We start from the raw sequence: 13,221 nt of genomic DNA on the forward strand, positions 1-13,221 counted from the left end.
GAGAAAATGCAAATTGTTCTCAGCGCGCCTCCGGGTCCTGCGCCCTGGTTGGGGCTCTGCTATTTATTTGCTCGTAATCCGGCGGGTCGTTTTACCACTCCTTCCTTCAGGTCCTCGTCTACTAAATGGGAATTATAATCCCCAGCCTCCTTTCTGCTACCATATTCCCTGCACATTGTATAATAATCTTAAGTCTGACTACAGCACCAGAATGGAAACTCCTGGAAAGTAGGGACTGGGTGTTTCCACAGCTTAGCTCTTGGTTGCCACGTTGTAAACATGTACTGTTTCTCGAATGGATGAATGAATGAATAAAATGAATTTCTCATGGTTTAAGGCAATGAGGGGAAATAATGTAAACTAAAAGAAGGGGATTTGGGGCTAGAAAATATGGGTTTAAATCCCAGTTTGGCCATTTACTAATCGCATGACCTTGGGCTAGTTGCTTTCCTTTTCTGACTCAGCCATCCTCGTTGGCAAAGGGAGGGGACAGTGGCAGTACTTAGGATAATTGGGAGGGCCAGCTGAGCTGACGCGGCAGGGTGCCCAGGCTGGAGCTGACCGCAGAGCCGGCATCTGAAGGGAGGCCAGCTCTGTACCTCCGACGGCAAGGAATCTAATCGGAGTTCAGGGATGGGCGCTGGAGATTTGGAGTGGGGCGGACCATGTGTCATCCAAGAAGTAGCATTTGAGGTTGGAGCCAAGCCTTGAAAAACGGTTATGAGCTGCAGGGGAGAAAAAGTGGGGAGAGGATTCCAGATTGGGGGGAGGGCGGGGCTGGTGTGAGCAAAGGAGGGGCTGTTGTCATGAAAGAAAGGCATTTGGGGGGCTGGAGTCCCTGCAGGGGGACAATGAGAGATGAATTTGCAAAGGTCAGCTGGGGCCAGTTTGTGGGAGATCCGAGAGGCAGTCTAAGGCGCCTGGCCAGCTTCCCGGGGGTTTTGTGAAAGTACAGGAAGAAAAGCAAACATTCCCTCCCTCAGGCTCCCCAGCTCCTCCATAAATGTGCTCTCACCACTACTGGGCAGGTGCAACAAAATTGCCATTGAGACGGCACTTTGCCCAACCGCACTAACCAAAGGCGAGCCCAGAAGTGACTGCTGACATCAACCGCCCCTCCCCTCGACTCCCGCCACCAGTTTCTCTGAGTCAAGGAGTCCCTCAGGGTGGATGCCGAGGGGGGTGATGGGGGCTGGGTGCTGGAGCATCTGAAAGCCCCACTGAACCGGCTTTGTGTGGTCAGATGTGAATCAGACCCGGACAAAACGTCAAGACTGGCTCCACCTTGGAGCCCTGGCTGGTTGGGACTGTGGTCCCAGGTGCCCTCCTCACCCCACCCCCAGCCTTGGGAAGCTGAGGCTCCCTACACACACGTTATGCCCCGGGCAGGGAAGTGAGGCAGAGGTGGAAAAGGGGGAAATGGGAAAAGTTGAAAGGAAAACTGCCCCCTCCTTTCTCCTATTATTGCAATGATTTATTACAGGCTCCCGATCTGCGCCCCCCCCCGCCGCCCCCCCGCAGAAAGCCTGCATGCTGCCAACCACCAACATGCGGCTGTGTTCACTGGGAAGACAGGTGGCACCCACGTGCAAGCCCGTCTCAGCCACCCTGGGAAGCCAGCAATAGAGCATATAATTAGAAGTAGGCACAAGGATCCAGTTTAAAAAATGCATGGTCTCTCAGATCTCTGCTCAATCACAGCAGAACTGGCAACCGAAATTCTTTGCTGAGAGCGGCCCCTGGCCCTGGACATCCCCAAGGCCAGTCCGCAATCCACTGCACTGCTGTCCCCTCAACCTCTTTTTCCAAGTTTTTATTGTGGTCAAGTACTCATAAAATCTACCACCTTAACCATTTTTAAGTGCACTGTTCAGTGTTATGCAGCTGTCACCACCGTCCATCTCCAGAGCTGTTTTCATCATGCAAATCTGAGACTCTACTCCCGTTAAACAATAAGACCCCACGGCCCCCCTCCAGCCCCAGGCAAGCACAATCCTACTTTCTGTCTCTATGATTTCGACTGGTCTAAGTGGAATCACACAGTATTTGTTCCTTTTTTGTAATTGGCTTATTTCACTTGGGCTTAATGTCTTCAAGGTTCATTCACGTTGTAGCAAGTGTCAGGATTTCCTTCCTTTTTGAGACTGAGTGATATTCCGTTGTATGGATAGAGTACGTTTTGCTTACCCATTCGTCTATTGACCCTAAGGTTGCTTCCACGTTTTACTATTATGACTAATGGTGCTATGAACGTGGGGGTATAAATATTGAGACCATGCTTTCAATTCTTTTGGGAAATGGAATTGCTGGATCATATGGTAATTCTACTTACTTAATAGAATTTATCCATTTTTAATTTTTTAAAAAAGTTATTATTTATTTATTTTTATTTTTGGCTGCGTTGGGTCTTTGTGGCTGCCCGCGGGCTTTCTCTAGTTGCGGCGAGTGGGGGCTACTCTTCGTTGCGGTGCGCGGGCTTCTCATTGCGGTGGCTTCTCTTGTTGCAGAGCACGGTCTCTAGGTGCATAGACTTCAGTAGTTGTGGCACGTGGGCTCAATAGTTGTGGCTCGCTGGCTCTAGAGCGCAGGCTCAGTAGTCGTGGCGCATGGGCTTAGCTGCTGCTCCGCGGCATGTGGGATCTTCCCGGACCAGGGCTCGTACCCGTGTCCCCTGACTTGGCAGGCGGATTCTTAACTGCGCCATCAGCGAAGTCCCAAGTTTTAATTTTTCTGAAGAACCTTCATACTGTTATCCACAGCAGCTGTACCATTCCACATTCCTGCCAAGAGTGCACAAGGGACCACTCCGTCTGCCGCTCCATAGGGATAAGTGTGAACGACAGCCTCAAACACACGCCTGTTCCCGGCAAAGGCTTGAAACACGGTCGATTCTGGGAGCACAGCTGCTGCATGGAAGTCAACAGTAGCTGAGGACCATGGGCGGGAAGCTGGGGTCGGCCTGCCCAGCCCTCCCAGGCTGGCCCAGGTGTTCAGCGGACAAATGAGATGCTGCAAAGAAAGCTGGAAAGACGCTGTGCATCCCCGGCGCCCAGGCCCATAGCAGCACCCCGTGGAGGTGAAGAGTTTAGGAGGAGAAGGCAGCAGGGACCCGCTGCAAAGCTGGGAGAGGTGGCCCGCCGCACGACACCCGCCCCAAGCCCATGTAATGGCACAGAGGTGCCCAGCCGGGGCTCTGGGTTACACACTCCCGGCTCTGACACTCTGTTCTCGACCAGGGTTCTTGGACTTACCTGACCAATAGAAATTGATTAGAGGTCAGACAAGAAATTCAGGCCAGGTTTTATTGGGGCCCCTGCTGCAGCAGGAGAGAGCGAAAACAAGTAACAGGTTCCCTTGCTTGCTCCCCGAAAAGGGGGGAGCTGAGCTGTTTCCTTATATGGGGTGAGGGTGGGGGTGTGTCCGGGGGTCCAGCTGGAAGGGTGGCTTAGGTGGTCTCCGCCCACCCCACTGGTGGTGCTGTGCGCAGGGGGCATGCGCAGTGCCCTGCTTTTGCTCCCAGCTCTTCAGAAGTGGCGGTTGGGTTTTGGGGGTCTTTTTGTCCAGAGTTTGCCCCAACTGCACACGCATGCAGTTATTTTTAGTCCCTTATAGTTTCTTTGTGTTTTGTTGCTTGAGGAGATGTGTGTCCAGGTGTAAGCACTGCAGCAAAGGGCCCCAGGTCCCAGCCTGTCTCAGCTCCAACTAAGTCCTTACTCTCTCTCTGCACCTTTGTTCTTTTATTTACAAAACGACCTCATAAGGTTATTACGAGGTTTAACAATTAATGTGAATACTTGGGACAGTCCTTGGTACACTGGAGATACTCAATAAACGCCACTCGTTATCAGCAACCTTAGAAGCAATGACCTTTAAAGGGAACTTTGGAGACTCGAGCAGGAAGGCCTGTCCTAGGTCCTGAAGAGCAGCAAGGTCACCGCCGCCAGAGAGGCCCTGGGACATTCATTCAATAGCCCTGTCTTTCAATCCTTGATACTGAGACCCGCTCTGGAGCACTCCCGGCGCATAACCCAGCCAGAAGGCGCTGTTAGGTACCCTCGTCATTCCCAAAGTTGAGGAAGCTGGACACGGTGTGCATTTTAGTACCAGTGGTTTATTTCTCCCCCAGGTGAGGGCACACGTGTGTCAAGCAGAGGTGTGCCCACACGGCCCCTTCAGGAACCACCCAAGGGATTCTAGTTTAGTTTACATGCATTAAAAACAACTCTAGTCGCCAACGAGTGTTAAGAAGCACCACCTTGATGTCGCCAAGTCCTGTCTGCACGTGACGGGCCTCACGAAGGTGGCTTCACGGTGCACATATGTACAGGTGAATGGGGGAGACAGAGTCCCAGAGGCCCCGTGGCCCCGCTGTCGTGGGGGCTTGGCTGGGGGCTGAGAACCACTCTGCTGACAGTGTTCTGACCAGGAGGTGGTGCTTCCAAAATGGAAATGGAGCCCCTGTCCACAGCTACACGACCCTGGCGCCCCTGCTGCGGTGTGCCGGGCTGCGGAGGCTCCCGGGCCGTGTGCTCTTCGGCGGCAGGAGGTTGGAAGCACCAAAGACCCTAACCCTGGATCCTCAGCGGGAAGGGTGGTGGGTCATTATTTTCTCCTGGTCCACAAGCTCCTTCTCACCCAGCAGGTGTAGGTCAGGGGCTGGGGGACAAGGGGGTGGGGACGGGATGGTGGGAGAGGTAGGGATGACACCTATCTTCACATCAGGACACAGTCAGCCCATTCTGCTAAAACCTTTTATGACAAACTTTCCTGAAGACAAAAGCGGGGGGTGGGGGGGGTGGGGGCGGGGAGAGCTGACCTGGGCATTGAGCCAGTCTCCTGGACCAGACTCTGTTCCTGTTCAGACTTGCCTCTTAGAGACTTCGTTCTCTCAAAATGCCTCCCTCGGGGTGGGATGAACCCACAACCCCATCAATCAGCATCTTGGGACAGGATGTCTCACTGATCTTTATTTTAGTAGACAAATCAGGTGGGGGGGATGAACCCCACATCTATAGTAAAAACCGGCTGTGCTGTGAGTTTCAATTCTTTGGATAATCAAAACTCTTTAAAACACTGGCAAAAAAGAGAATTGCTTTCCAAGTGTCTGTGAATACCTGAGACTGTCCCTATCCGCGGTGAGCAAACTCACAGCAGCGATTCTGGAATGGAGGTGAGGCGACAGAGGGTTGCAGAAAGACAGGCCCACCCCTGCCACCTGGAAGCCCACCAGGCACGAGGCTCTGGTCCCCCAGCCTCCTATGCAGAGCCTGCCAGTACCTTCCCCTGGTGGCACAGGAAGAGTCCACCTGGCCCCGGGAGACGGATTTGGACAGTGTCTGGTCTCATCAGGGTTGTCATCTCCTGATCCGCCCTTCCACCTTTACCTGTGGGGAAATGGCACCCATCCGAGCAGCCAGGAGGAGGCACAGTCCAGGCAAGGGGACCCTCAAGCCTGAGCCGGTCCTCCTCACTGTCATTCACCACCTGGTGAGGGTGGGGCGCAGGCGCAAACTGAACCAGGCTCCCCCAGCTGAGGGACGGCCAAGCCCCTGGAGGGCATTTCCGGTGTGGAGAGGAGGTCAAAGGAGGGAGAGGCTGGTCCGAGTCATGGGTCTTCTGTCTGCCTGGGAATCTCAGCCAACCCCAGGCCGAATCTCCCTGAATCTCAGCCACTCCCTTGCGCCAGCAGGAGCCTTCCAATCCTGCAGGTCCACGCACAGTCTCTAGGTGCCTTTGGTTTCTATGAAAGAAACACGCTTGCATTTGCCTTAGTTAAAAACCAAAATGCATCAAGGAGGCAGGAACTCCCGAAAGCGTGTTAGGCTGGAAACTCATTCCCATAGTGCCTCAGGTGTTCATCTGCCACGGACAGGTAGGTGGCCCTCATGCTGGGAGAGTACTGTGGGAGAGAGGGGAGGGGACAGTCAGAACAGGGTCACACATCACCCGTTAAACCAGACACCGTACTAGCAAAAATGCTGGAACTTCTGAGGAAGCGCGAGCTGGGCCAGCCACAGTGGCCGGGCGCCAAGTTTCAATGTCAAGGCCTCGTGGCGATTATCAGAGGATCGTCGAGTGGCCTGGGCAGGCTTCGTGTTTGCTGATGCTTCCAACCCTGGGGCCATCAGGACGTCTGGGTCCCAGCCTCGAACTCAAGATGCACACACCGACCAGCCACCCTAATGCAGCAGTGTGCCTAGAAGCCCGCCTAGTGAGCAGGCCGGGGGCACAAGCCCACTGACGCAGAGAGCCAGGCTCAAATCCCAGCTGTGCACCTTACTCATCCCTGACCTCGGCGGAGGCTCTCCAGTCACTCCAAGCCTCCGTTTCCCCACCTGCACGATGGCCCTAAGAACACTCAGCTCTTCCGCTGAAAGGATGGAGTGACATAAAGCAGGCAAGACCCCTGACACGGGGGTTCTCAAACTTGGCTGGGTATCAGAGACACTGCGGGGGCAGGGGTGGGTCTAAAAGCATCCTGAAACCTAGGCCACACCCACCAGTATTGTTTTTTATGTGATAAAACACACATAACATAAAATTAAGCCTTTTAAAGTACCACCAGCAGCACTGGCCGGTGACCCACGAGGCTCCTCCCTGACCAACTGGCATCGAGTAGTGCAAAAGCAAATCCCTCCATAAAGCTGGGAGAGTCACGCTGTGGGCTACACCTGCATGCAGCTGGGTACATATCTCCTGGGTCCTGGGACCCTGCCTAAGGAAAGTGAGGAGGTGGAGAGCAAGTCAAGCAGCTCAGTATCTGCTACTACTAGATAAAAGTGACTTGGGGCTTCCCTGGTGGCGCAGTGGTTGAGAGTCCGCCTGCCGATGCAGGGGACACGGGTTCGTGCCCCGGTCCGGGAAGACCTCACATGCCGCGGAGCGGCTGGGCCCATGAGCCATGGCCACTGAGCCTGCGCGTCCGGAGCCTGTGCTCCGCAACGGGAGAGGCCACGGCAGTGAGAGGCCCGTGTATCGCAAAAAAAACCACAAAAGTGACTATGTCTGAATCAGCTTAATAGTAGGTGCTCAATAAATGTTATCACTATTATTGCTTATTATCATCATTATTACTAGCTGCGTAGCTCTTAGCAATTCACATTAATCCTCTTAGACTCAGTGTCCTAGTTCGTAAAACAAGCTTGACAACTACTGGAATGATCTAAGATCGTCATGGTGATTATATCACAAGATAAACTCATTTAAATTCGCTGGCAAATTGCTCATTAAGGGTTAGGACAGGAGAGATAAGTTGTTTTCTCCTTTTCATGTGAGAAAAATAAGACTATAATTATCTTACAGAAAAAAATAAAATAAAATGCCACGAATATTTTTCTGTAAGTTCTTCCTAGTGCGGCCAAGTTGGAGAAACACAAAGTTTAAGCATTCATTCACAGATGTTAGCCGGCCTCTGCTCGGAAGTAGAGATGCGGCTTCTTAGGTTAGCACATCTCACATCACACGTAGGACCTGAGATTCTGCATTTCTAACAAGCTCCAGGTGCTGCTGGGCAGCTAACTCCAAGTAGCAGTGGTCCACAGGACCCTGACTGTCTCCTAGCGCCAGGGATGTTTCCGGGGTCCAGGTCTAGGCCGTTCACACCAGAGATGGACGAAGGCTTCCTGCTGGGGGGCAGGGAGTACGGGCCTGAGACCCCTTAAGCCAGTGGGTCTCAACCAGGGGCAATTTTGCCCCTGCCCAGGGACATCTGGTAATGTCTGGAGGCGTTTTCAGCTGTCATGGCTGGGGGCTATGGAGTGGGGATGCTACTGGCATCGCGTGGGTGGAGGCCAGGGATGCAGCTAAACCTCTGACAGTGCACAGGACGGCTCCCGTGACACCAACGCTCTGGCTCAAAGTGTTGGTACGCCGAGTGAGGAAGCCTGTCCCCGAGCAGCCTTCAGGCTTTACCTGGGAACAGGTTAGAAATGCAAATCCCCGAGCCCCACCCCAGATATTCTGAATCTGAAGCAGGGTGGGCCCAGCGGCCTGTGCTGTAATGAGTCCCCCAGGTGATGGATGTTCAAGAGTGAGACCCTCCTCCTTGAAGCAGTATTTTCCAAACTTGCTTGACGACGAGGTTCACCCGGGCTACGTCTTCAGTGAAGTCCCTGGACTGGTATTTTTAAACAAGTGCCTGGGTCATTTTTGTCCATCGGGCCCAGGATACGGTGCCTGGAAAGACAGGAGGTGATTCCTAGAAAGCAGAGCTAAGGGAAAACACATTTCTAGCCGAGGGAAGAGGCTGTAGGTTCCGATGGCCTGGCTTGATATCACCCACCTTAGTGAAATCCCCAATGTCCCAGAGATGGGGCTGGCAGGGGGAGGGATTTTCCGTGCACCAAATGCACTGGGTACCGATGAATAATATTTAGAGCAGGTGCAGGGGGAGAGTGGGGAGCGGTCAGCTGTGTCCTCTTTACTGGGGCTCACGTCCGTATCCTCCACGCTGTGGCTTCCTTGGTCAGCAGGCTCAGCCGTCTCTTCATGCCTCTTGCATGTCAGGAGGGGAGGGGGCTCATCTCTGGGGCAGGCTGAGCTGGGCAGGGCAGGGCAGTCAACTCTGCCAAAGCAACTGGAGTTTCTGGGCTGGTCTCAGTTATAGCGGGGGAAGGTTTAGTCCGTCCTTGTCCTTGCAAATAAGGTCAGTTCTTGATCATCTCTGCTAATGTCAGGGAGAGTGGCCTGGATCTTTCAGAGCAGAAGGTAATCCGAAATTCATTTTTATTTGGCATCCCAGTGCCTCGAGTAATTTATTTTTCACAGCAGCGGATCTCCCCTAATTATGTTGTACTGAGATTAATATTAAAAATCAATCTGCATTCCTGGGGCCACAGCAGCTGGCGGGAGGAAAAAAGGAACCCCAGAGGCTTCTGGTTTAGAGAGAAGCCAGCTTGGGATTTCAAAGGTGCCAACTCTGGAAGCAGGCTTGGACCAGCCGCTCTCCCTGCCTCAGGCCCCCAGGGAGCGAGTAAGGCCTGGGTCTAGTGCTGTTTGTAAAAGGACAGCAGGGAGGCGCTCTGGGCAAAAAGCAGCAAGGTGGGGAGAGCCAGACGGTCGGTCTGGGCACGACACTGCACACATTTGGGGCCGGTCATCCTGCGTGGTGGGCGGTGCCCTGTGCTCAGCAGCTCCCCTGGCCTCCACCCACTAGATGCCAGTACCAGCGACCCCCCAGGTGTGACAACCAAAGATGCCTCCAGACGTGGCCAAATGTCCCGCGGGGGAGCAAGCTCCCTCCTGGGTGAGACCCAGTGCTCCAAGGTAAGGCTCAAATGTCACCTCCTTAGACCCCGAAGGAGCAGTTCCTCCCTCTAGTCCTAAAGCACCACACGGCACTTATTACAACAGCCTTCTGAGTCTCTCCCCTCCCCCCCCCCGCCCCTGCAGGCTATCCATGTCCTGAAGATGGGCCTGGGTCCCCATCTCTCCTTCCGGGGTCCGGCACTGTGGTTTTCCCCAGACACACTCGCTGGATTCCCTGAGCGCACGTGAACGTTGCGGTTCTCGGGGCCAAGGTCTATTTCATTAGTCCCCCGTCCTTGGGGCTCCAGGGCTGCTATTTCACCAACTAGACGGCTCCTTCCAAACTACCTGGATGGGGCAGGTGAAACACCTCGCCCAGCCCAGTGAAGGCAGGGGCTCCTTCCCAGACAGACCCCTGGCTCAAGAATGCAGACTTCAACCTGGTCTTAGAGCCCCCTGCTTTCTTACATAGGCCACGCCTCCGTGGAGGAGGTGGGGTGGGAGGAAGCTTGAGTGACAGCAGGAGACGGTGAAATAAACAGGTGGCTCAGTGTCACAGCACTTACTGCGTCACACAAACACGCTTCTGTAAGGATCAGTTTCTCCAATGCTCCAACCACCTATGTGCTGTGCGATTACATCCCCATTCTACAGATGGGGACACTGAGGCACAGAAAGGTAATGTACTCGCCCAAGGCCACAGAGGTCATAAGCAGTGAGCTGGCAATGGAGCCCAGGCATTTGGTACTGGAGTCTGTTTTTTTTTTCTCTTTTGGCCATGCCACGATGCTTGCAGGATCTTAGCTCCCCGACCAGGGATGCAACCTGGGCCGCGGCAGTGAAAGAGTTGAGCCTGTGTTTCTGACCTCAGCTGTCTCTATTCGCAGCTCTGTCTCAGCCAGTAGTATGAGGTGACCCTCATACTTCTCCAGGGGCAGACAGCTGGCACACCCCTCACACCCCGATGTTGCGTCTAGGTCCCCTGGCCGGGGTGGAGGGTGGGTGGGAAGGGCGGACCCCACTTGGGCACAGCCTGGGGACGTCAGGAGCTGCGGCGGTGGGGGGCGGTTTGGAGCAGGCAGGTCTGGTATTAGCCCTCCCAGACCTGCCACCACAGGGGCCCCTGACCCTCTAGCCTAGGGTGTCAAGGTAAACGTAAATTCAAAAAGAAAAAATTTCCCTGGTGCAAAAAGGGAAAGAAATGCTTCTTTGAACAGCATTTCCTTTAGAAAGCTGATCATCATAAATTACTCCTCTGTCCCTCTGAGAGGTGTGTAAAGCTTTTTAAAGGCCAACAAAGGCTCTCAGCAGTTTTACAATCCAGGAACGTTTTCTTCCGGGGCTGGGAGCCATCTCTGAAATGGTAGCATCAGGGAGACTGTCCCCCATCTCCCCGGCACTTAGTGAGCCCTGATGGCCACACGATTAGCAGGTGGATTTAGGATGAACCAGTGTGACAAATGGTGCTGCCGAGTCCTCTTGCTGGCGGACAGGAATCGCTTATCTTGAGGACGGGTACGGAATGCGGTGCCTCTATCTGCCTGGCTGTGTAGGATGAGCTCTGTCTTTACAGTCCAGATAGCCTGCGATGTGCATGGCAGTCTGGTTTAATGCTTATCTGGTAACAAAACTGTTTCATTCTTTTCTACCTCTGTGGCGGGGAGTCACTGGGTCCGCAGGAGGTTTTCTCTTCAATTATTCCCCCCCCCCCACAAGGGCAGTGCCCTTGCCCCGGGAGACCAGGTTACCGTGGGTGGAGGGGAGCCTCTTCCAATGAGCGGCACATTCTCGTAGCGTGGGTTCCCACCGAAGAGCAGAGCTTGGTTCCTGCAGGGCCGAAAGGAGCGGGGAGTGCTCAGGCTGGGGAGGCCGGGTTGGGGGGTGTCTGCTCAGATTTCTACAGGAGGGTCCCGGGGGTGTGCAGATGGGAGATGGAAAAGGACCACGGATAGACGGGAGGGAGTGAGGGCAGGAAGACAGGGAGGCCTGGGGAGGAGCAGATGGGGTGATGGCGCCGGGAGCAGTGTGGCCTGGAGAAATGCAGCTTCTCGGGCTTTCAACCTGCCCTGCAAGCTTGAGGCAAAAGACCTGACGCCTGCAGGGGCTCTTCCTCCAGCACGAGATGCTCCCCGGGGGCCTTCCCACCTGGCATCCTGGCGCTGGCCTCGGATGCCTCCTCCCCACCCGGCTCTCTGGACCCAAACGTGCTGCCCGCAGATCCAGCCCGATGTGTCGGGGGAGGTACCGGGGAGGCCCTGGGAGCCCTGCCGTACATGTACTCCGAGACGGGGGCATTGGAGATCGTCTGGGCCGGGGGCTGCAGGCTGGTCTGGCTGCCCAGGCCGCTGCTGTAGCTGCAGAAGCTGCGAAGCTGCCCGCGAGGGGGGTTGTGGGCAGCGATGCGCCGGGCCTGGGGGTTGAAGGGGTCATCGTCGATGTCGTCGTAGTCTCTGTCCCTAGAATGACACGTAGGATATGGCCAGCTGTGAGGGGCGAGGGAGGCTCCAGGCAGTGCGGCCCCGGCCTGCTTCCCTATCTTTCCTCCCAGGACTCTCCCTCTGGCCACAGGTGTTTCCTTGAGGTTCTTTGATATCACTCTGCTCCATTCCCAACTGCACATCCACCTCCTCCAGGCAGTCCACCATGCTGACCACAGGCACACGGACCCTCCCTACCCTGCTTCCTTTTCTGATCTACTCTGAAGACACTGAAATACCATCTTGTCTCTGTCTATCTCCTCAATGAGACTATAGGTGCCCTGGTGCTACAATATGTCCTTCTGGTATTCCGAGGCACCCCTCCCAGCAGCAGCATCACACCACAAAGTCCTGCAGAGGAAGAGGGGATAAGCAAAGGATGCCAGGCTGTGGCACGACGTTGTCACCATTCTTGACCCTGCTCCTGCCCTGGCCCCCTCCAACCTCCTTTTGGGGTTCTGTCTGGACTTTCAGGGGCGCTTGGGCAGAAATCCAGCCAGCCTCTTGGGGCTGAATGCCTGGCCCCCCTGCTGCCCTTCTCCATCTCAGGTTATCAGCTCTTGGTTCAGTCACAGAGCTGAGCCTCCTGCCTCCTCCCCCAGGAAGCCGCCCAGGCAGCCCACCTGGTGGCAAAGTGCTTCCAGGCCCCTGGCCCCATGCAGATCATGGTGGAGAAGGCGAGGGCAGCCAGGAGGGAGAAGAGGCCGAGGTACAGCAGGCCCTCGAGGCCGTCGTAGCAGATGCCAGCGAGGGCGTCCAGGTAGTCCTGGAAGAGGAAGAGGGACACACAGTTGGAGGGGGAGTGGGACACAGCCTGGGGTTTGCGCTGGTCTCTGAAAGCCCCTCTCCCCCAGCCTGGACTCGGGATCTCTGCCCCTCCCCCATCCCAAGCACCTTGAACAGTCCACGCTCGGGACCCCGACACAATGGGGCGTCTCGGGCTCTCTCTACAAGCCTTTGCTGAATACCTACTGTGTGCTGGGCTCTGAACAGGGCAGATGAGCTTGCAGGGTAGGGGAGCCAGGGGACAGGGGGCATTCAATCTGAGGCCAGGACGGCAAGGAGTGGAGTGTGCCTTGAGCAGCTGAGGCAGAGCAGACAAGCTCGGTGTGTTCAGGAAAGAGGAAGAAGGCCAGCAGGGGACAGGTGAGAGGGCACCAGGTCATGCTGGGCCTCGCAGGACAGGCGAGGAGTTTGAATTTTACACAAGGTGATGGGAAGACATGGGCAGGTTTGGGGATGGAAGGGATGTGATCCTATTCATTTTTTTTTTTTTTTTTTGCGGTACGCAGGCCTCTCACTGCTGCGGCCTCTCCCGTTGCGGAGCACAGGCTCCGGACGCGCAGGCTCAGCAGCCATGGCTCACGGGCCCAGCCGCTCCGCGGCATGTGGGATCTTCCCGGACCGGGGCACGAACCCGCGTCCCCTGCATCGGCAGGCGGACTCTCAACCACTGCGCCACCGGGGAAGCCCGATCCTATTCATTTTTAAAAGACCG

The 13,221-nt window shown here is 55.2% G+C and overlaps 1 protein-coding gene and 1 non-coding gene across 6 annotated transcripts in view; one reads left to right on the forward strand and one right to left on the reverse strand.

The window, feature by feature from the left end:
* Window positions 1–4,091: 4,091 nt before the first annotated feature.
* Window positions 4,092–13,221, reverse strand: part of TTYH2 (tweety family member 2) — a 39,945-nt gene continuing 30,815 nt past the window's right edge. For 4 of the 5 annotated variants that reach the window (XM_067717122.1, XM_067717124.1, XM_067717125.1 and 1 more), the window contains 4 exons: window positions 12,347–12,489; window positions 11,520–11,702; window positions 10,995–11,073; window positions 4,092–5,899 (listed from right to left, as the gene is read on the reverse strand). In XM_067717122.1, coding sequence (XP_067573223.1) covers window positions 5,819–5,899; window positions 10,995–11,073; window positions 11,520–11,702; window positions 12,347–12,489 — 486 coding nt within the window. In that variant the 3' untranslated portion in view covers window positions 4,092–5,818. Of the gene's footprint in view, window positions 5,900–7,010; window positions 8,176–10,994; window positions 11,074–11,519; window positions 11,703–12,346; window positions 12,490–13,221 lie in introns of those variants that run through there. The other variant, XM_067717123.1, reaches the window with a different exon arrangement.
* Window positions 6,566–6,693, forward strand: LOC137213748 (small nucleolar RNA SNORA35). Its single transcript, XR_010938369.1, has one exon. It is a non-coding gene; the product is annotated as a small nucleolar RNA SNORA35 (small nucleolar RNA).

The sequence above is a fragment of the Pseudorca crassidens genome, chromosome 19 (assembly GCF_039906515.1).
Source record: "Pseudorca crassidens isolate mPseCra1 chromosome 19, mPseCra1.hap1, whole genome shotgun sequence".
NCBI classification, from domain to species: domain Eukaryota; kingdom Metazoa; phylum Chordata; class Mammalia; order Artiodactyla; family Delphinidae; genus Pseudorca; species Pseudorca crassidens.